Source organism: Microplitis demolitor, chromosome 1 (assembly GCF_026212275.2).
Source record: "Microplitis demolitor isolate Queensland-Clemson2020A chromosome 1, iyMicDemo2.1a, whole genome shotgun sequence".
NCBI lineage: Eukaryota > Metazoa > Arthropoda > Insecta > Hymenoptera > Braconidae > Microplitis > Microplitis demolitor.
In genome coordinates this window covers 23,909,813-23,930,911 of record NC_068545.1, presented here as the reverse complement: position 1 = coordinate 23,930,911, position 21,099 = coordinate 23,909,813, and the positions used below count along the sequence as shown (strand labels likewise).

The 21,099-nt window shown below is 31.0% G+C and overlaps 1 protein-coding gene across 11 annotated transcripts; it reads left to right on the top strand.

Moving 5' to 3' along the window:
* The first annotated feature begins 16 nt into the window (after window positions 1–16).
* On the top strand, window positions 17–19,516 carry LOC103577894 (paired amphipathic helix protein Sin3b). Of its 11 annotated transcripts, none has more exons than XM_008558757.3 (18): window positions 17–248; window positions 2,265–2,316; window positions 7,321–7,358; window positions 7,590–7,909; window positions 8,273–8,452; window positions 8,603–8,752; window positions 8,835–9,413; window positions 9,620–9,883; window positions 9,977–10,854; window positions 10,921–11,395; window positions 11,503–11,749; window positions 11,841–12,206; window positions 12,296–12,465; window positions 12,747–12,941; window positions 13,017–13,292; window positions 18,201–18,343; window positions 18,426–18,645; window positions 18,743–19,516. In XM_008558757.3, exons 4-18 carry the CDS (start codon window positions 7,610–7,612, stop codon window positions 18,995–18,997), a joined length of 4,698 nt encoding a protein of 1,565 aa, XP_008556979.1. In that variant the 5' UTR covers window positions 17–248; window positions 2,265–2,316; window positions 7,321–7,358; window positions 7,590–7,609; the 3' UTR covers window positions 18,998–19,516. The 11 variants fall into 11 exon arrangements, with proteins under 11 accessions (XP_008556979.1, XP_053598372.1, XP_008556983.1 ...); XM_053742397.1 differs by lacking the exon at window positions 2,265–2,316 and adding an exon at window positions 460–554; XM_008558761.3 differs by lacking the exon at window positions 2,265–2,316 and having other exon boundaries at window positions 13,017–13,223.
* Window positions 19,517–21,099: the final 1,583 nt, after the last annotated feature.

Below are 21,099 nucleotides of genomic sequence, written 5' to 3'. Positions count from 1 at the left end.
CTAAAATACTATTTGGACTCAACCTCATTCGTGATTGTCCCGACAGTTCACAATCGGTCACCTGCATGTACGGGTCTCACTTTCTGTTTGTAAGATGTGTCAAGATTTATTGTACAACGAGGACTGTAAATTTTTAATAACTTCAAGTACATTTAAATTGCTAGTTAATTTTGAATTTAAATTTCAATTACGTAAATTTATTATTTTTCACGACGAGTTTAAAGTTAAGTTCAAGAGGTTATCATCAGGTAAGTGAAAAAAAATAATTTAAATAATAAACTAGTTGAACCAAACCTAAAATAATTAAATGCACTCACTTTTAAAAGTTATTTATGCTCTGTACTCAACTTTTCATACTCTTAGTCATCGTTTTTATTGCCAGTACCTAATACATATTATTTATTTACCTAAAATAAAAAAAATACTGAGCTAATTTATGTTTTCTCGCCTGGACTCTAGATTCGTGTGAGAAAAAAAAATTTTAAAGAAAATGTGGTTGGTGATTCCTGGTGGATAATTAAAATATTCCGAGGCTTGATAGGATTGTGTTGTTGGTATGTAATGTGTAATTGGTGATGCACTTGAAGCGTAGGCAAACGATTGATGAAATAAAAAAAAGTAAAATTATTTAAAAGTGATAATTAAATGCAATATGTAGTTGGATTGTTGTGTTGTATTCATCGGGGCAACCAAAAATAGTTAACAGACTGTCAAAAGGGATCGTGGTATGCTCGTGAAACCGGTCGAGAGGCTTCCCCGCGTCGTTTGGCTCTCCTTGGCGACGACGCTTTTCGTATTGCTCGTACTCGTGACGCATTAACTCATGAGGCTCTTTATTTTAAATTTTTGAATTATTATATAAAACTCTTCTTTAAAGAACACTCATAATTAGTCGAGAACAATATGCATTAATTAATCATTAATAGTTAATTGAGATTATCAGATAATTTAAAAAAAGTTTAACTAGCTCGTTACATAATTAAGTAATTAAACAGTTCGGTGAAATAATTTAAAATAGTTTTATTAAATAATTTTAGCATATAGATTACATTGTATGATTCATACTTTATAACTAAAAATACACTGAAATATATGTTCATTTACATATTCGTAATTTATAATAGTTTAATTTGATATTTGAATAAAATTATAATAATAAATCTTTAATTGATAAAGAGATTAACAGACAATAAAAAATTGTGTTTGAGTTTAATTATTTAAGTTGCTGGCAGTCGGTACAATAAAATCATATGATTCAATGTTTATTTTCTTTCTTTCTTTTTTTTTACATAGAAAAATATCTGATAAAAGTTTTTTAAATTAATTGTGCATCGGACAATGTACAGAGTAATTAAATAAATGAAAAAGTTAATGAAAAGTGGTTAGAAATGCGTGTACGGTCTGTTAAAATGTAATTACATTAGATACAATTGTTGGAAATAGAGATAACTTATGTACAAAGTCATTGATCTATTAATTTTAAATAAAGTTTATAGTTTTTTTATATGAAACTAAAGTTTGCTCACGTCTACTATAATTGTAGGATTTTTTTAATGATAAATTATGAAAAAAAAAAAAAAAAAAAATATTTAAAAAAATTGCACTTATAGTTTTTTAAATTTTCTGCATGTGCATATTTTTAATTTTTATTTTTTTGTATTTGATTTATTTAAAAAAAAAATCTGAAAATTTTTAAGTGTCTGTTATAAGATAATTATTTATTATCCTGATTAACAAGCATCTCATAATTTTTCAAATTATAAAAAGAAAAAACTAAAAATATGCATATGTAGAAAATTTTAAAAACTACAAAAGCAATTTTTTAAAATATTTTTTTTTTTTTTTTAATTTATCATTTAAAAAAGAATCCAAAAATTATTAAACGTTGGCTAACTTCAGTATCATTATTATTATGAGGTGAATGTTGCAGACAGTTAAATTTAAAATTATTAATAAATAGAGTAAATAATTAATAAAATAAAATTAACAAAAATGCGCATTTAAAAAATGTAATAATTAATAAGTGTATTTTTTATAAATATGTTTTTTTAATTATTTTTTCTATTTATTTATAATTTTAACTTTGTCTATCTGTTATATTCACACTCATAATTATTTAATTGCATATTGTTACGTTAGGTTTTTTTTTTTTTATTGTTTATTTACTTTTTTTAGTGAAAAATACTGGAGCTTAATCAATGCTAGCGTAGACAAAACTAAAATAAAAGAAAACAATATTGGTATATTTTTCTTTGGTTTTTTAGAGTGGTGGTGCAGCCAACTATATGGTGGCGTTGATTATGAACATATCAAGAGGTAGGATTATTAGTTAAAGTTACAAATAATGAGCCTCAAATAGTTTATCAGTTAAAAATAAAAAAAAAACACTAATTACTCATCAAGTTAACTCACTTAGCATAAAAGTTAAAAAGAATAGTTGGTAAATATTAAAAAGCACTTTGTAAAATTAAAAACTACATTGTCAATATCCATGCTGAGCTAATACTCTAAAAGCTAATGGACCTAAATCTATAAGATACAGCTTATGTATTATTCAGATTTAAATACCAATATACCCTTATATTTACTTGTGTATTGATGTTTATCAATAGAAAACAGGTGATCAGAGCTAAATAACGGAGTAATGCGATAATAACATTTATCCTCCGGTTACTTTTAACTTGTAAATTATTATTTTACTAAATTTAAACATTTTTTTTTTAATCTATTTGATATAATCTTTGCAAATATATGTGTGTACTTATATATTGAGACAAGAGATCAGTTCCGCTTTCACCCGCACTAAGAAGTGCAACCGATAAGCGGATAAAACTCTTCATCGATGAATAGTCCCGCCCAATCAACGAGCTATGCTCTCGTATTAATTTCATATATATACATATATATAAAAATATATGTATATATACCTCGCATTTGTATATTATAAACCATTTTACATTTCATGCACCGAACTATTCACTTTCCAACGTTCCTCTTTATATATACGTATGTATACATATATGTACATATGAGATATATATATATATATATATATATATATATATATATATATATATGCATACGTAACATATTATACATAGAAACGTACACAACACGGCTCGATCGACCGAGTACGACTGGCCCGTTCCCTTTTAATAATTTTCCCAGGAGCAGACTACACCATTCTTATTGTATATATTTATATATGTATATATAATATAATATAAGTATAATATAATAGTAACATGTCGGTTTCTATTTATCGTCTTGAGCGTCGTCTACTACGTCGTGGTCGTGGACACCGCGTCATAAACACACCGCGATCATACGGTCGCGGTCACGATGATAAGAGGAGAGGGAGAGAGACCGAGAGATTTAAAAAATGACAAAGAGAGAGGCAGTGGTGGGTGAGGTAGCGAATGGAGTAGGAGTAGCTCAAGTAAAATGGAGGAAGAGGAGAGACGAGGACAAAGAATTTAATGAGAGTATATGTATATGTATATCTAGGTAGGGATGCCCAAGAAAATGACTCGAATTTATTTTTTAAAAGTAGGCGTCGACTTTGTTACGTATACGTACAATAAATTCAAAATTCAAAATACATTTTAAAAAACTCAGATTCTTATTTTACTTGTAGCAAGAGTGAAACGGTTTTATTTTTTTGACAAATCCGCGGATTTATTTCTGCGGCTCGATCCTTTCTCTGATAGACACTAAGTCGATCGCACGGTATTGAAATATAAATGTACACGAAATAACGACGATATACTTTAATAGTGATAAGCGCACAACAGTCGAATGTACAGACAGAGTTTATACGGAGCTGGTTACGGCAAACGCCAAGAGAAAATCTAAGAGGGGCGCAGAGTCTCTTGCATTACCGAGTTCTACATTTATATACATGTATATGTATATGTACATATATGTATGACGTATATATTTAATACTTGGATGTAGTCGACGGTCGTTGGTGTGGCGATCGCTATTGAGTGTCGCGGTCCGCGCAGCCAGGGAATGGAGATCGAGAAGGAGCGCGTACTGGGAGTGGGAGTTTAAATGTAGTAGTGTTCGTGACGTATGTATGAAATGTAAGGGAATGTAAAATGTAATGAAATGGTTGGGTGGGGGTGGGGGGAATAGGTGTGATATGTGATGGTAGAGATGCAGTAGTAGCTAAGCGCGGTATTCCATCGAGGTCTTGGTGTCTTCTTAGCCAATGAGGTTTTATTTCTCTCGGAAAGCAACCAGTAACGTTGCCCGACAGATACGCAAGCAACAACGGCGCAGGTTGTCCGTGAAACGAGCCCGTACTACACCGATGAAAATTATCTGGCGCATGAAACGACAAACGCAATAACCCAACAACCAACATTCAAATCCATAGTTTTTTTCCATTTTCATTATTTATTAACTCTGTTATTTATACATACATATGTATATATATATTTAAAATAACCAGTTTATCACGTAGCAGTACTCTGCTCAACTTATTACTTATTTAAAATATATTTATTTGGCTGATAGTGTCTCACAATCACCAGTTTTATTACGGGATTAGTAAAAACTCGCGTCTAGTGCGACAACCGACGAAAATGCGGTTTTGCGCAGTTTCCATGACCCAGATTGACAATGGGGAGTTTGCTCGGTACACGGAACAGCTGTTGGCCGCGCTAACATGTCGGCCGGAGCAAGGAAGAGACGGCTTGGATATTTTGTTTACTGCGCGCGCCTCTTGGCGGCTTCGTACCCAACATTTTCAGGGCCGTAAATATTATTTTGTTGTTGGTTGGTATATTTATACGATTTATACTATTATATACTTGTGTACTTACACCACTACTGCACACCACTGTCTATCACTCATCTTATATAAATATATAAATATATGTGTAGAAGCGAAATACTGAATTTGAGAATAAGAAAAACCAGGGTAACATTAATGCCGCGGTGCTGCCAACGAATGCTCGCGCACCCACTTTTTTTTAATCCTTTTTCTTTCAAAAGCTCGCCGATGCCGCGCAAATTTCAGCCGATCCCCATCAACAATACAATGACTCGCTGCACTTTGTTGTTTCTCAGCACGTCTTTGCTTTTTTTTTTTTTTTTCTATTTTTTTATTATTATATTTACTTATGTATGCTAATTGTAAGTATCACAAATACCAACTGGTACTTGACAAATTAAAAAAAAACTCAGATTCCCTCCGAAATTTTTGAGTTTAATGACCTCGTCGACAGGTGTTTTTTTAAATTTATTTAGTTTACAGCATGCGCATTAATTTACTTCGAAGTTTTAAAAAATTATTTTTAAATTTCCCACCAAAAATTGTTTACTTATTTATTTATTTTTTTACAACCAGGCACTAAGTAAAATTGGCCATTACATCATAAGAATGACAAAGAATTGAAAAGATTTGGTTGGCAGCGCCGGGAGCCCGGTCACCACGGCGTCACTCGTTACGTTCCTGGTGTTGTCCCCCTCTCTGGGCGACGTCTCGCTATACACGACTAGTCAGTTCCTTGTTTGCCATACAAAATCCAATAGTTTGCCTTTGGTACTCCGAGCGTAAATATGTTAAAACGCATAAATAATTAATTTTATAATTATTTTACATACCATAAATATTTAAATAAAACAAAACAAACAATTCAACTCGTCGAGCAAAAAAATTTTACGACTGCTAATAAGGAGAGTGAGTAAAAAAAATTTTTAAATTTAGAAAAAAAAACAAACTGAGTCAAAGTGCTGTTGAAAAATGGACGTGATGGGATTAGGACACTGGTATTCACGTGGAGATAACGTCTATGTGTACGCCGCAAAGTTAAAATGCAAAGGAGAATAGTTATTTCCTGTTGACTGTTTTTTTTTTGGTGTTTGTGTGCCGTGTGTGAGAGCTGCTGTGTAATGCTGGACCGGCCTGTCTACGTACCAACGTTTAACTTATTATTTATCATAGAATAAAGAAAGACATTTAAATAGTTAATAAAAGTTTATTATTATTCCAGGAGATCAAGTATACGTATTTTTAATAACCCCAACGTCATCGTCGTGGTGAAAGACTATCAGCAGCAACAGCAGCAGCAGCAGTTACGCGGTTATTTTTTTGAAAGACGAACGCTCGAAAAGTGGCCCAGTCACGTAGACGAGTAACGTGTGAGGGTGTAAGGTGTGCTCCTGAGTGTCGGGATACGAAAAAAGGTGGTGATCTAGGAGTAGATCCAGGTTTCTGGTGGTCGTCAAGAGGCCCACCTCTCGCTTCCCTGGCTCAGCAAGTAAAGAGCACCGTCTGAGCTAACCAGCCAAGTCAGCAAGATTTAACTCCTGCTGTAAATGTGCGGTTCTTACCGGAGCACCAGCAACAAAAATTATAAACGAGTGTATAACGGCTGCTGCCGCGCGTTAAATGTGTGTAGTGTGTTATGTATTTACGAAGAATATATTGCGTAACGTCGACGGCCGGAAAACGTTCGACGCGTGTGGCATCACGGTGAACGAGAAATAATAACTTATATATATATACATATATATATTTAAAAAATAAATAACGTTAATGTTTAAAAGCTATTTCTTTGTATGTGTGTTCCAAGTTTATCTCGTGCTCTTCTGTACTACCACCAGTGTGTGTTTGGACGAAATTTTTCACGCGTCCCTTTGCGCGCAGAAACCTATCTACTACCACTGCTACACGACTTGTACATCATCAACACAGAATATCAGCAGCAGCAGCACCAGCAGAAACACTAATACCAACAAGGGCGGCCCCCCTCAATATCTCGTGTCTGCTTTGCCTTGTCCCCCACGACCGTGTGCATATATGTATAAATATATATCTATGTACGTATTGTATGTATGTGTGTGGGTTAAAGTTTCCTCGTGTGTGATCGTCCGCTTAGCTTTTGCCGGCAAATTTACTCCTACATTGTGAGTATACGCGTTTATTCTTACTCACCACCCGGAGCATAAACTCTGATGACATACTACTGCCTCTGGTCTTAGACTCCTGGTGGTCGTAGTGTCATCATCCGTATATTTTTTGCGATACCACTCTGGGTGAATAAATAAAAAAAATTTATCACTAAACTATTGGAAGAAATAAATAAATATATCCAAGATTATTTAAACGTGTGGTTAAATTTTCTACGGGAGTTTATTGGCGCGCTTCCAGATGGAAATTGGTAAATTATTTGGTTGTTTGTGAACAATAATTATAATTATTATTTAGGGATTATTGTATTGTGTGCGTGGCTATTACTGTTTAAATAATATATTATGTATTGAAGAATAATTAAATTAATGTAATTTTTATCTCACATATTTCAGAGCTGGTTGATTCACCCGATTGTACCTTCATCTGATAGGTAAGTGTCTTGTTATAAATTTTTGACACTGAAATACTTTCTATACTTTCTCTTGGTTGCCAGACAAGTTTTTTTTTTTTTTTTTTGTTTTTTTTTTTTCGTTTGTTACTGTTTTTGTTTTTATTTATTACAATAATTGTTTTTTTTTTCTTCTATTAAATTTGTTTAAAATAAAAATAAAATTTTTAGCTGTCGCTACATTATAATTTGTTTTATTGATACTGTCTGTAGAATTTCCAATGTAATTTGAAATGAAACGAGCTCGTGGGGTGGACGAAGTAGCAACGACAGCAGGAGCAACACTAAAGCATTCTACATTGGGAGGAGGTGGAGGTTTAGGAATTGGTGGATTAGGAGGTGGTGGTGGTGGTAGTATTAATTTGGAGTATCACTCAGCATCTGGGATAGGTGTTGGAGTTAATTCTGGTCAAACTGTAAGACCTATTACGTCTAAAGACATGCCAGGCAGCATACAGTTTGGAACAACCCAAACCCAGCAGCAATATTCTGGGGCTATTGTTGTACCACAAACGGCCCCATCGCCCGTCAAGGTAACATACAATCATCAATTGTTGTTGTTGTCTTTGTCGTGACTGCATTGTCTATGAGAATGTTGTGATTTTATGTGAATGCTAGTTATAAATAAAACACTTTTCACTATTTTTGTCCTAAATAAATGAATAATTAACTAAAATGAGACACAATTATCTTGTTTGAACTGATGCAGAGCTCATGAGATTGAACTTTAATTAAATGTCAGAGTGTGAATTTAAAAAAAAAAAAAAAATTATTGTTTGTTAAATGATTATCTGGTAATGCTAGTAAAAATGGTGTGTTGAATTGTCCTGTCAGACAATTAATTTAACGCTTAGAAAAATATTTAAAAGCCAGTGAAACATTAAAACCCTTTTCAGGCTAGTGGCATTGGCAGTAGTCTCAGTACCACGTGTAGCGGTGGGAATATAACCACTGGTATACTGCACAATAATACTGGTCTAGGTAGTGGTGTTGGGCATTGTTTAGGCCCTCAGCAACCTACACCAGGATCCCAAGTACAGCTACTTTTACAGCAATCACCAGTTATACAGCACAAGGTACGGCACCGCACTCTCATGAGCTCATGCATGGTTTGCCAGGATAGCTCATTGTGTTTCAATAAATTTTTATATAATTGCTCAGACCTTTATTATATAATGACATACTTATTAAATTTTTTTTTCCTTCATCCCCTTTTTATTTTTCAGGTGCACTCTACAAGTGGAGCACCATTACCGCCTACACCCCCTGGAGGTGGTGTTGGGGGTGGAGCTCAACAGAATTTTCAAAGGCTGAAGGTAGAGGATGCACTCTCGTACTTGGATCAAGTTAAATATAAATTCAGCGACCAACCCCAGGTAATTGTCCAAGTCCAATAATTTTATAATTTTAAAAAAAGGTCATAAATTTGATTATTTATTTATTGTTGATGTTATTCAGGTCTACAATGACTTCCTAGATATTATGAAAGAATTTAAATCCCAGAGCATAGATACACCAGGTGTTATATCAAGGGTCAGTAATTTATTTAAAGGGCACCCGGAACTAATCGTCGGATTTAATACATTTTTACCGCCGGGTTATAAGATTGAGGTTCACTCAAATGAGCAAGGGCTTGCTTTTCAAGTCTCTGTAAGCATGCCGAGTCCAACGTCAACACAGACGTCCATCATATCACAACACTGTACTGTTAATGTCGGTTCACCACCTGGTGCAAGTCCACCAAGTCAGCCTACAAAAGCACCATCGGTTCTTCACATAATGCAAGGATCGACAAATATACATCACACCATGGCGAATAATGTTACAAATAATAGTTTGACGGTTCACGCGACGTCTTCCCCACCGCCAATTCAACCTTATAATAATTCTCATATAACCGCAGCGCAAGCGCAAATTGTTAGTCAAGCATTGAGTCAAGCGCAGGACGGGGTTGTTCAGAACAGCACCAGTGGACAGACGCAGCAGAATCAACCGGTCGAATTTAATCATGCCATCAACTACGTCAATAAGATTAAAGTGAGTAACCATTACTGAACATACTTAAACTCTTTACGTCAAAGACAAACTAAACCGACATTTATATACCCACATGTTTATAAATTAAACAAATATGTTGTATATCTATGTGATATAAATTAAATATATGTGTCTATGTGTGTGTGTGTGTGTGTGTAAATATATTTGTTCTGTTTTAAATATGGATTTTTATTATTTCTGCGTAGAATCGATTTCAAGGTCAGCCAGATAAGTACAAACGTTTTCTGGAGATCTTACATACATATCAAAAAGAACAACGTAACCTGAAAGATGGAAATCATACTGCTGCTGGAAGTTGCAGTGGTGGTGGTGGAGTCGGTCCTGCTGGTAAACATCTCACCGAAGCTGAGGTATACAGTCAAGTTGCGAAACTCTTCGAAAATCAGGAAGATCTTCTTGCTGAGTTTGGGCAATTTTTACCGGATGCTACTAACCAGCAGAATTCGCTGGTAAGTTGCATCATTGATTATATTTAATTATTTATAAATAAAATAATATTTAAGTTTGAACTTTGTTAAAAAATTGCGTCTAATTGGTACTAGTCTGCCATGTTTCAGGGAAACAAAGCTGCGGCGGTTAACGATCACAGTACGATCGTTAAAAAACCGCTAGGACCAAAAGCATCGTACAACAATGCCGGGAATATACCAAGAGATCATCGGGGAGATCCAGTTGGCAATGCTGCGGTGAATCTTGATCGCGATGGAAGAGATCATCGGGATCGAGACCGTGAGCGTGACAGGACTGGAATCAGGGATATTAATAGTAGTCAGAAGTTTGGTCACAATACTGGTCAACTAAAGAGAAGTCCGTCCTTCCCATCGTCCGTGTCAACGGGTAACTCTCATCACGTGCCTCACGGACCACCTCCGCTTAAAAAACACAAAGTAGCAGCATCTGCTCGTGATATTACTATTGCTGAAGCCGGCAAATACGGTTCTCTAAATGATTATGCATTTTTCGATAAAGTGCGTAAACTATTAAAGTCTACGGAAGTATATGAAAATTTTTTGAGATGTTTGGTACTGTACAATAATGAAATTATATCAAAGTCTGAAGTGGTGCAACTGGTAATACCCTTTCTCGGTAGATGTCCAGAACTTTTACGGTGGTTTAAAGATTTTCTTGGTCATTTACCAGAGTCTACTGGTTTAACGTCAACTAATGCCACTGGTGGTGTTAATGTCGAGGCTCTTCCTAATAATGTTGTTAGAAGTCATCAGGACCGTCCTCAAGGTGATCTTGCTATGGAAATTGATTACACGACGTGTAAAAGATTAGGTGCCTCTTACTGTGCATTACCCAAATCGTATATTCAACCCAAATGTACTGGTAGAACTGAATTATGTAAAGAAGTACTGAATGATACCTGGGTATCCTTTCCTACATGGTCGGAAGACAGCACATTCGTCACGTCTAGGTAAATATTTTTATAATTTTAATTTATAAAATTATTAAATATATATTTTTTTAATTTTATTTTTAGAAAAACTCAATACGAAGAATTCATTTATCGCTGTGAGGATGAAAGATTTGAGCTTGACGGTGTAATAGAGACGAATTCAGCGACGATAAGAGTACTTGAGGGTGTTCATAAAAAAATGAGTAGAATGAGCCAAGAAGAGCTGCAAAAATTTAAATTAGATGATTGTCTTGGTGGGTGTTCGCCGACGATACATCAGCGTGCATTGAAGCGAATATACGGTGACAAAGCAGCGGATATAATCGATGGACTGAAGAAAAATCCAGTTGTTGCTGTGCCTGTGGTGCTTAAGAGATTGAAAAGTAAAGAAGAAGAGTGGCGAGAGGCACAAAAGGGTTTTAATAAAATATGGCGAGAACAAAATGAAAAATATTACTTAAAATCGTTAGACCATCAAGGCATTAATTTCAAACAGAATGACGTCAAAGCTCTCAGGTCAAAAAGTCTTTTTAATGAAATCGAAACTTTGTACGATGAGGTACTTGCTTTATATTTTTATTTAAACTTTATGAGTGGCGTAAATTTTTAATAAGTTTAATTTATTTTATTAACTGTTTGTATGTTATTTTATTTTGTTTACTTTAGCGGCATGAGCAAGTGGATGACACAAGTGGTGATAATCAAAATAACGGCGGTCCGCACTTGGTACTTGCCTATAAAGATAAATCAGTGTTGGATGATGCGGCAAATTTACTGATTCACCATGTGAAGAGACAAACAGGAATTCACAAAGAAGAAAAAAAACGAATTAAAATTCTTCTCAAGCATTTCATACCTGATCTCTTTTTCCATCAGCGTCAAGAGTTAAGTGACGACGAACGGGATGACGATGGTAAGCTAAATTTATTCATTAATCCTACAGTCTATTTATTTTCTTATTTTTATTTTTTTAATTATTATTTATTTATTTATTTATTTAATAGAAGAAAAAGAAGAAACCGGTACCGCGCCGTGTGGGAGCGGGTCACAAAGTCTGACAGCATCAACGTCGCCGGTAGGCGGTCTTCAAGGTACGAGAAATAAGACATCACAATCGTCACAAAATTCGTCAATTAAATCAGAGCAAGATCTTAAATTACCGATCCACGCATTATCGACTGATCCTGAGGAGGCTTATACGCTATTTATGGGTAGCAATAGCTGGTATCTATTCCTGAGGTTACACCAGATACTGTGTGAGAGGCTGACGAAGATGTACGATAGAGCGATGGTACTTGCCGACGAAGAGTCGCGGTATAAACAGCAGAGAAAGGAGAGCACCGCTGTTGCATTGAGGTTAAAGCCAAAAAGTGAGTAATTGTTACAAATATTTGCTAAACATATCGATAACTTTCCTGATCATTGGTCACGTCTTATTTATTTTTTTGCTAACCCGTAGGTGAGGTTGAAATAGAAGATTATTATCCAGCGTTTCTTGATATGGTGAAGAATGTGCTCGACGGTAATATGGAGAGCACAGTGTACGAAGATTCACTGAGAGAAATGTTTGGTATCCACGCGTATATTGCTTTTACCTTGGACAAAGTAGTCACCTATGCTGTACGACAGGTAAGAGTTATGACAAATCAAAATTTTTATCATTAAATTATTTGTCCGGGTTATCGTTTAAGTAAGCTCGTATTAAAATAAAGTAAAGCGATATATTAAAATGCCAGTGTGTGTGTTGGTAAACGGTTTAGTTATCGCGTGACGTTCAATGACATTGCCTCTACCAGCTGGCTGATTGGAAACTTTATTTAACCACATTATTATCGCTGTCATAATAATAATTATTATTACTATTATTTTATATTTTATTTATTTATTTTTTGTTCTTTTTGTATGCGCAGTTGCAGCATTTGGTAGTTGACACAATATGTCAACAGTGTATGGATCTATTTCAACGAGAACAACGTCAACCTAGAGAGAGTAACGGTGCCGGTGGTCTTTGTGCCACTGCGTATCAACGAGTGGCCGCTGAAATGGCTTATCAAAGGAGAGCTGAAAAAGCAATGGCCGAGGAAAATTGTTTTAAAATATATATTGTGAGTATTTATTAGTTATTTGTTTATTAATAAATGCGGAATTTTGTAATGAAAAATGATGAATTAAAATTTCAGTACAAAAAAGAGTGTAAAATGACAATTGAATTATTGGATACGGAAGGAGAGGAAACGGCTGACGGTTGTAACGAGAGAGAAAGAGAGGAGGTGAATACAACTGAAAAATGGTCGACGTATGTCGAGAGATTCTCGACGCCGATCGCACAACCCAGTCCGAAGGAAACATCGACATCACCGAACAATGAGCCAACCACCAATCATCCTGTGAGTAGCGACCAGGCAGCAAGGGGGGGAAGGGGCAGAAAGCGCAAGAACACTGACATTAATAAGAAGGTATAGGATCCACGACCCCTTATCATCAAATCATTGCCGCCATTGTAGCTTGCATTCGTTCGTTTATCCCGTAATTGTGAATTGCAACCGACAAAAAGTAATCACCAAGAGTTTAATGCGTCGTTAAAAAAACAAAAAAAAAACTATAAGTGAACGCCTACCATCACCATTACCAACGAACATTTATAATTTATTCTAATCTGATTCTTTCGACTATCGTATCGCTCATATACTCTGCTACGGCACCATCTATTATTCAGATCGCCGTTGCCGCCTGTATTATCAGTATTTTTTTTTTTTTTTTAATCTTCTACAATATCTATTTTATTTTTTTTTTATTTATTTTTAATTTACAACATAAAATCACCATTCGAGGGTTCTGTCGTCTCGTTGTAAAATTTCCGGTGAAGATAAAAAAAATCATCAGCTTTCAGTATAACATACATTAGAAAATATACTAACTATATATTTGTCATACTCTGTCCGCAATATTTAAAAATCGTCATTATTTTTTCATATTTATCATATCATTTAAATCCGATCATCGGCATTCCGGTCTGTGCTTTCTTGCCCCTATTTTTTTTTTTTTTATTTTTATGACAATTATTATTATTATTATTTACTTTTCTATGTACATTTATTTATTGTTATTTTTTTTTTAATTATTTAAGACCAATAATTTTTTATATCAATTTTTTTTACTCACTATGTAACAAGAATTGATGTTGATTGTGTCCGATTGTTTTCAATTAACAGCCAATTCAGTAGATACTCAGTATCATCAGTACTCTTTTTTTTTTTTTTTATCTAACGTCAACAATAACTTGGAAGAAAAAAAATGAGTAACAATTACTTCTAATGTTATTTCATTATCGGTTTTATTTATATTAAACTAAAAGTTTGTTTTTGTTATTTGACTGTAATTCAATTTCAGTCATTACTCTCTCTGGTGTTTTGGTGACTTTTCTATTACTAATCTTAATGTAAACATATCTAATTAATTTTTAAATTTATCAAGTACTAAAAAAAAATTACAGTATTATTTTTTTTTTTAGTTGAACAACTTTATTTTTGTTTGTTTTAAAAAAACAAATGTCGTTATTTATAAGAGAAAAAAAAACTGACGATTTTTAAATCCGTCTAAAATCAAAGCGAGCATGCCCGTAAAAGAGTACATATATATATTTATTTTCGAGGTGACAAAATTAGGACTTGCTAACACGGGATATTTTATATTTATTTTTCTGCATGGATAATCAAAGTCTTTCAGTACATATTGCGCTGGTGTTAATTTTTAAAAATAAAAATAACAACACTTGTGTCAATGAAAGATGTAAAAATAAAAAATAAAAAAACATTTTTTTCTTATTAACACATTTACCGTTAGTGTCAATGCCCGGTAAATATAAATATTGTCAATAATTATAATGTATTGAAGGGTCTGACACAATAATTTACGGTCAGTGTGTTAATTATTAGTGACGCGTCTTTCGCACGTGCAGTAAAATTTAAAAAAAAATGTTATGTTCTATAAAATTACCCATAATAATAATTATTATTATTATACGTTGTAAGAAATCAACGCAAAAAAAGTCGGAAACAATTCACTATTGATGAGCGAGCCAGGCAAGCGACAAACGCGAACGATTGACTGTGACTCTCAAATAATATTTAATTATTTCAATATATATATATATTGAGAAAAAAGTATAAATATATAAATGAATACGTAGATGTATTTAAATAATTAGGCGAGAGGATTTGTGTAAATATATAATTAATAATTTAAAGGATAATAATTAATATTAATGTACATAGTTTTTTTTATACGTATCGCGTTAATTCCATTTAGGGTTTGATAATTTTTGTTGTTATTAATAAGCGGGTAAAGAAAAATAATTATTAATTATTTAAAACAGTCTCTTCGAATAATTATTTAAGTGACGAACTGATTGTTGCACTAAACAAAAGTATCGTAATTATATATAAATAACAAAACGTAATTGAAACTCTACGTCGTTTAAAACTGTATGAAAATATTTTTTTTACGCGAAAATCTGTGACTAGATGGAAGTTTAAACTATTAATGATAATTAATATTTAAACATTAATACATCATTTTAATTATTTATAACATGGCAATATATTGAAGATCTCAGCAATGTTTTTTTACACTTTTTTAAGTGGTAATTATAAAAAAAAAAAAAAATATTAAAAAAAAAAATAAGAAAAAAAAATAACAAGCAACTGAAACAAAAAATAACAAAAAGTTCAAAGTAAATTTATATAAGTTAATAAAAAAAATTTTTCATGTTAAGTAAATTAATAATTTGTACAAAGTTGTGACACGAGAGTGGCCGTGTCAAGTGATAAATTGACATTTCGATAAAAAAAAAAAAGATAAATAGTAATTTTTTAATCACATGGCAAAAAAAAAAATTTCTAAGAAATTTTATTAATACGAAAAAAAAATTTAATTTTTTTAAAAAATTAATTTATAATATTTATGTGTTTAAATTTCGGGTGTTTTAATTAATTAAATTATAAATATTAATTAAAATTAATGCACCGTTGCCACTAATTAATTCCTGATAGAATTGCCGTCGTTGATTTTATAAATTCGAGCCATTCGTATTTAAAAAAAATTGGAAATTATAAAAAAGAAAATTTATTATTTATTTTTTTAAAGTTTTTTTCTTTTGGTGCAGCGACTGCACGTTAAATCCGTCTGAATGACGTTAAATCATGAAAAAAAAAAAAAAATAAACGTAGAGATTTAGAGAAATGGGATTTTAAAATAAAAAATCTTTGTTTAGTTTATAAAAAAAAAAGAAAACATGTAAAGTTATAAAAAATTTGTCTTGCATACCTGCCGCAGGTCGTGCGGGATAATTGGCAAGTAAGATCTCGTAATCTTGCCCAGCAATTGATACAAAATTAACATAATAACAAAACTCTCCGTGTAAATAGGATAAATATAATTATTAGTTTACGAAAACCAGATTCAAAGCAACAGAAAACAAAATATTATTATTATTATTATTTAAAAAACAAAGAGATAAATGATAAATTTGTATGAATTGCCGCGTAGACTCTGCTCCGAATTTCCCGATCCTCATTTTCAGACACTTGTAACATATTTTCATCGAGACTAGTCCATCGTCCGTACTTTTTCGACAGTAATGTTAATGTTGTGTATCTACGATAATTATTTACGAATGAGTGAATGAAGAAATTACGCATTTCCCTTACCCTCTCACGACTTTCCCTTTATATAAACGAATTTTAATCTCTATATATATATAAGAGTATATATATATTTTGTAACTGTAACTGTATATGAGTAAATGATATATACATCAATATAAATATATATATATATATAAAAAAGAAAAAAAATGATAAACAATATTGTATAGAAGAGAGATATTGAAATACATGAACGATGCTTTTAAAAAAAAATATATATTTATCGTCTAACATCATTTTTGTACCACTAAATATTTTGCTTTTTGATCGTTCTGATTTATTAGTTTTTTTGTTGTCATTTGCTACCAACTTTTTTTTCAATTTTTTTTTTGCAATTTACCCGCAAAGCTTTTTTTTTTTTAATTACCCACAAATTTATGAAATATCCTCGCTTTTATCTTTGCATTCCTTGATTTAATTATCGATTTAAGTAATTTTATTGTTTATATTTAAATAACATATATATTAATATTTATGATAATAATAATAATACATATCTCTTTTCTAATATAATAACGAACAAGACTTTAGTTCAGTTTTTTTTTTTTTTGTTATTTTTTTTTTATTTTTTTTTTTTTTTATTTTTTTTTTTTTTTTAAAGACTAATTTAAAAATTAAGTGAAATCGACCACCGAAGATTGAATGGGATTAAGTGAATCTATAAATCAATTGTACGTGTTCTATAAAAAAAAAATTTTTAATGACTTTAAATGTCAGAGAAAAAAAATTAAATAAAAATCGAGGAAAGGAGCATGGGCTCATAAAATAATCAAGTAGGTGCATTTACAACACTTGCACCGATTTTTAAAATTAGGTGCACACCGATTGATTTATTTTATTTATTTTTCTACTAAAAATTAATTTAACATTTAATTTATTAATTACTTATTTATGTCAGTAATTTTATTTAAAAAAAAAAAAAACGTGAGATAAATCGGCCGGGTCTACGTACGAAGTTGCGGTTTCCTTTAAAATGTCTCGATGAAAATATGACCGATAATTTTTTTTATTATTTATTGATTTATTCTAAAGTTAAATAATTACTAACTACTGTTTGAAGTGTCAATTCGATAAATTTAGGATCTTTGAAACCTTCGTTCTAGACCCTTCCGATTGATGAGGAGCACGATTGATCCTCGACTGATGATTTAATTATCTTAATTACTCTATTTTCTTTATGTCTTTTACTGCATTGTGATAAATTATCTTCTTAATATTCTTGTTTTTAACAAAAGAATGTCGTAAAATTCGCTTGCATTATTTCATATGCTTACTGCTGTCAACTTTAAATTTCTTCATTTCATTACCGAGCATGCAAATCACCTTCATATTGACCAAAAAAAAAATAATTACGAATCTTAAATAAAATCCTACAAGTTAATTCATAGCAATGGCTGTGACTGAACAATTAGTGTCAGATTTTAAATTTATTATATAGAATAGATATTTTATTATTATTATTATTATTATTATTATTATTATTATTTTATCTAGTAAACTGACGCATCCTTTTTTAAAATAATTTATAATTTAAAATTAATGCATCTATTTTATAATAAATATAGTTAATAGTTATGATAAATAAGTAGACAATTAATTAATTAATTATTATTATAACTAAATAAAATAACAAATGACAAATAATAATAATTGTTTTAGATCGAAGGAAATGGTTGGAGTTCACTTGGAAAAATTTGTGCTGGTCGCAAGCCCGTATTTTTATCTAGAAATATCAGGCAGTGGAGAAAACATTCTGGAAGAATCATGAAATCTTTACGCAATAATCCTGATAAAAATTCCGAGTATGTATTTATTTAAATATATGTATTTATATATCTTAATTTATTAAACAAATGTAATTAATAAATAATTTATTTATTGAAGCTCTACTGAAGGTGAGAAAACGGAACAGGAAATGGATGTAGATAGTGATGTATTAAAAAGCCCAGCGACGTTAAGAACGACTGGGACAAATGACACTGGTGATATCATCGCCTTGGATGAAACTCAATGTACATTTAATCCAAATAGTTATCATATGCTCTATGTTGCCAGCAAAGAGGCCTTTCTGTATAAACAAAACTCATTTACGCGAGCGAGAGAGGTGAGGAAATTAATCCCTAATTTTTTATATTTTTTTCGTCGGATAAATTCATAACATTAATTGAAAAAAAAAATAACTGTATATTATTTTATTTCAGTCTCACTTGGCCGTGACAAAGAATCTTAACAACAAATTCCACGGGTGGCTGCAGAAGTGGGTGGCGAAAAACGTACCAGACATTCAGCACCAGTCGTGCATTGACTGGCTGATGGGTAGATATGAGAATCTAATTCCCCACAGGACACGAGTGATTGTTGATAACGATCAGAGTCGGTCTCCATATCGGTCTTACAACCGCTACAGAGTAGAAAGATTAAACTCCGAGTCGTCTGCTTCGGAACAACTGACATAGTTTTCCAGAAATTAGTTTATTTGTTAACTCGTGACAACTAAATACGTGATGATTTTATTTTAAATAAATAAATAATTAAGTAAAAATAAACACTGGTGTGACTATTGGTGGTATTGAATTTATGAAGGTGCGTGTGTGCGAGCACAAACTTGTTCCGAATATTTTTCTCGGTAATTTATTATTTCTCATCAGTGTGATATCAAGAGTAAGATATGATTTATAAAACTATTGTACAGAGACGTTGTGAAAGGCCTTGACTGATAAATACGTCCCCCGTTTAGTTTTTACAACATCTCGCGAAGCAATATCTATATAGATTCAATTAGAAAATTATGTAATTAAATAATGATAAAATTTATTATCTATACTTTCCTTAAACTATTATTATTACTACTATTATTACTATTATTAATTATTATTAACTATTATTATGGCAAAAAAGTATATGTATCTATAAGTAATTAATAATTACCGATATTTCTTAAACATTTTATAAAATGTTATTAAAATCTTAAATGCTCAATTTACGTAAATGACAAAACGTTTCCAATTTTGTGATAAACTGATTGTTTTTTTTCTTGTCATTTATTTGCATTCCATATTATTAGATTTTTTTCTTCTAATATTGTTTTGAAATTTTTTTTTTAAATTATATAAATAGTATTTATGTTTTTTTTTTTTCTTTTTTATTTAAATAATAATTAAATTACAAAGACTTTTCGGAAGCTAAATTATATCGTAATGATGATAAATAAATAAATGAAACGTTGCTTCAATTTGTATTAATGGACCTTATAATTAAATCGTTAATGAGGACAATCACCTCTTTCGAAATACTCAAACAGTACAAGATGTCATGGCCTTAATAGAAAATTAAAATTTATAAATCCGAGTGGCGTACAAATATATTAATCTATTTATAAATAAATAGAAATATATATTTATATATTTCTATTTATTTTTATCAATATTAACTATTAAAAATTAATATAGACTATTAGCTTGTTTTAAATAAATATATATATAACATATATATTTAAATTCGATGACTTAAATATATTCACAGATAAGCATTTTTGTTTTTCTTTAGTATTTATAAAAAATATCAAGAATATTAGTCTGAATTAAATTTTTTAGATAAATATATTGTCTATATATTATATAATATATACTGTAATATATAAAACGGATTTGAAAAATAATGAAAATATTATAAAAACTTGCTGTCATATTATTTTTTATAAGTATTGATTTTTTATGACAATTCTAAAGTATTTTGACTTGATGTAATTTTTTTTAGTAACTTTATTATCGTTTCTGTGTAACATAGACTAATTGTCAATGTCAATTTTCTTAAGTGTAATAAAAAATAATAATTAGATAAATGATTGTAAAAGATATATTTATGTTTCATTACTTTTTTTTAAATTTTTTTTTTACCTGAGTTTTAGGAAAGTGAGATATTATTTTATTGTTATTTTTTAATGGTAATTTTAATAATAATGATGAGATATAAATATTGACAAGCGTTTATGTGCGCACACACGCGCAGTTGGTTTACTTGTAAATTTATAAATAACAATTTTTAATAGCGATAATAATTAATTATATATTATATAGATTTATAATTCCATAATATTGTACAAACAATACAAGTAATTCTATATATTAATATATAAATATTTAAATACAACATAATGAATATCGAGTACATGCGTGTATAATAAATTTAATTACAATTACAATTAAAGTAATTGTTTTAATGATTAATAAGGATAATAATTAAAAGTATTGCGGATAATTCTCTCGACTTATCCGGAAATCATCAGTTGCTGTTATATATTTATCTGTATAAAGTATGATGATGTCTGTTGAATATGTGCTATTAATTAGCAATTGATTAAGTAATTAATTGTTATTATAATAAAGCATTTTTTACTGTACGGTATAACACCAGTAGCTAATTTTTCAAATGATTTAAATCTTTAATTATAAATTGGAAAAATAGTCTAATGGTAATTAATATTTCTCATGTTAATTATTTTTTTAAAATAGAATAATTATTATAAAAATGAAAAAAAAAACGTTTATTCGTTATGGTT

Bases quoted from the DNA above. Each gene is read 5' to 3' on its own strand.
- LOC103577894 (XM_008558754.3), top strand. From the start codon at position 7,610: ATGAAACGAGCTCGTGGGGTGGACGAAGTAGCAACGACAGCAGGAGCA. The intron at 8,753-8,834 runs GTAATTGTCCAA...GATGTTATTCAG, and splicing joins AATTCAGCGACCAACCCCAG to GTCTACAATGACTTCCTAGA. The intron at 11,396-11,502 runs GTACTTGCTTTA...TGTTTACTTTAG, and splicing joins TCGAAACTTTGTACGATGAG to CGGCATGAGCAAGTGGATGA.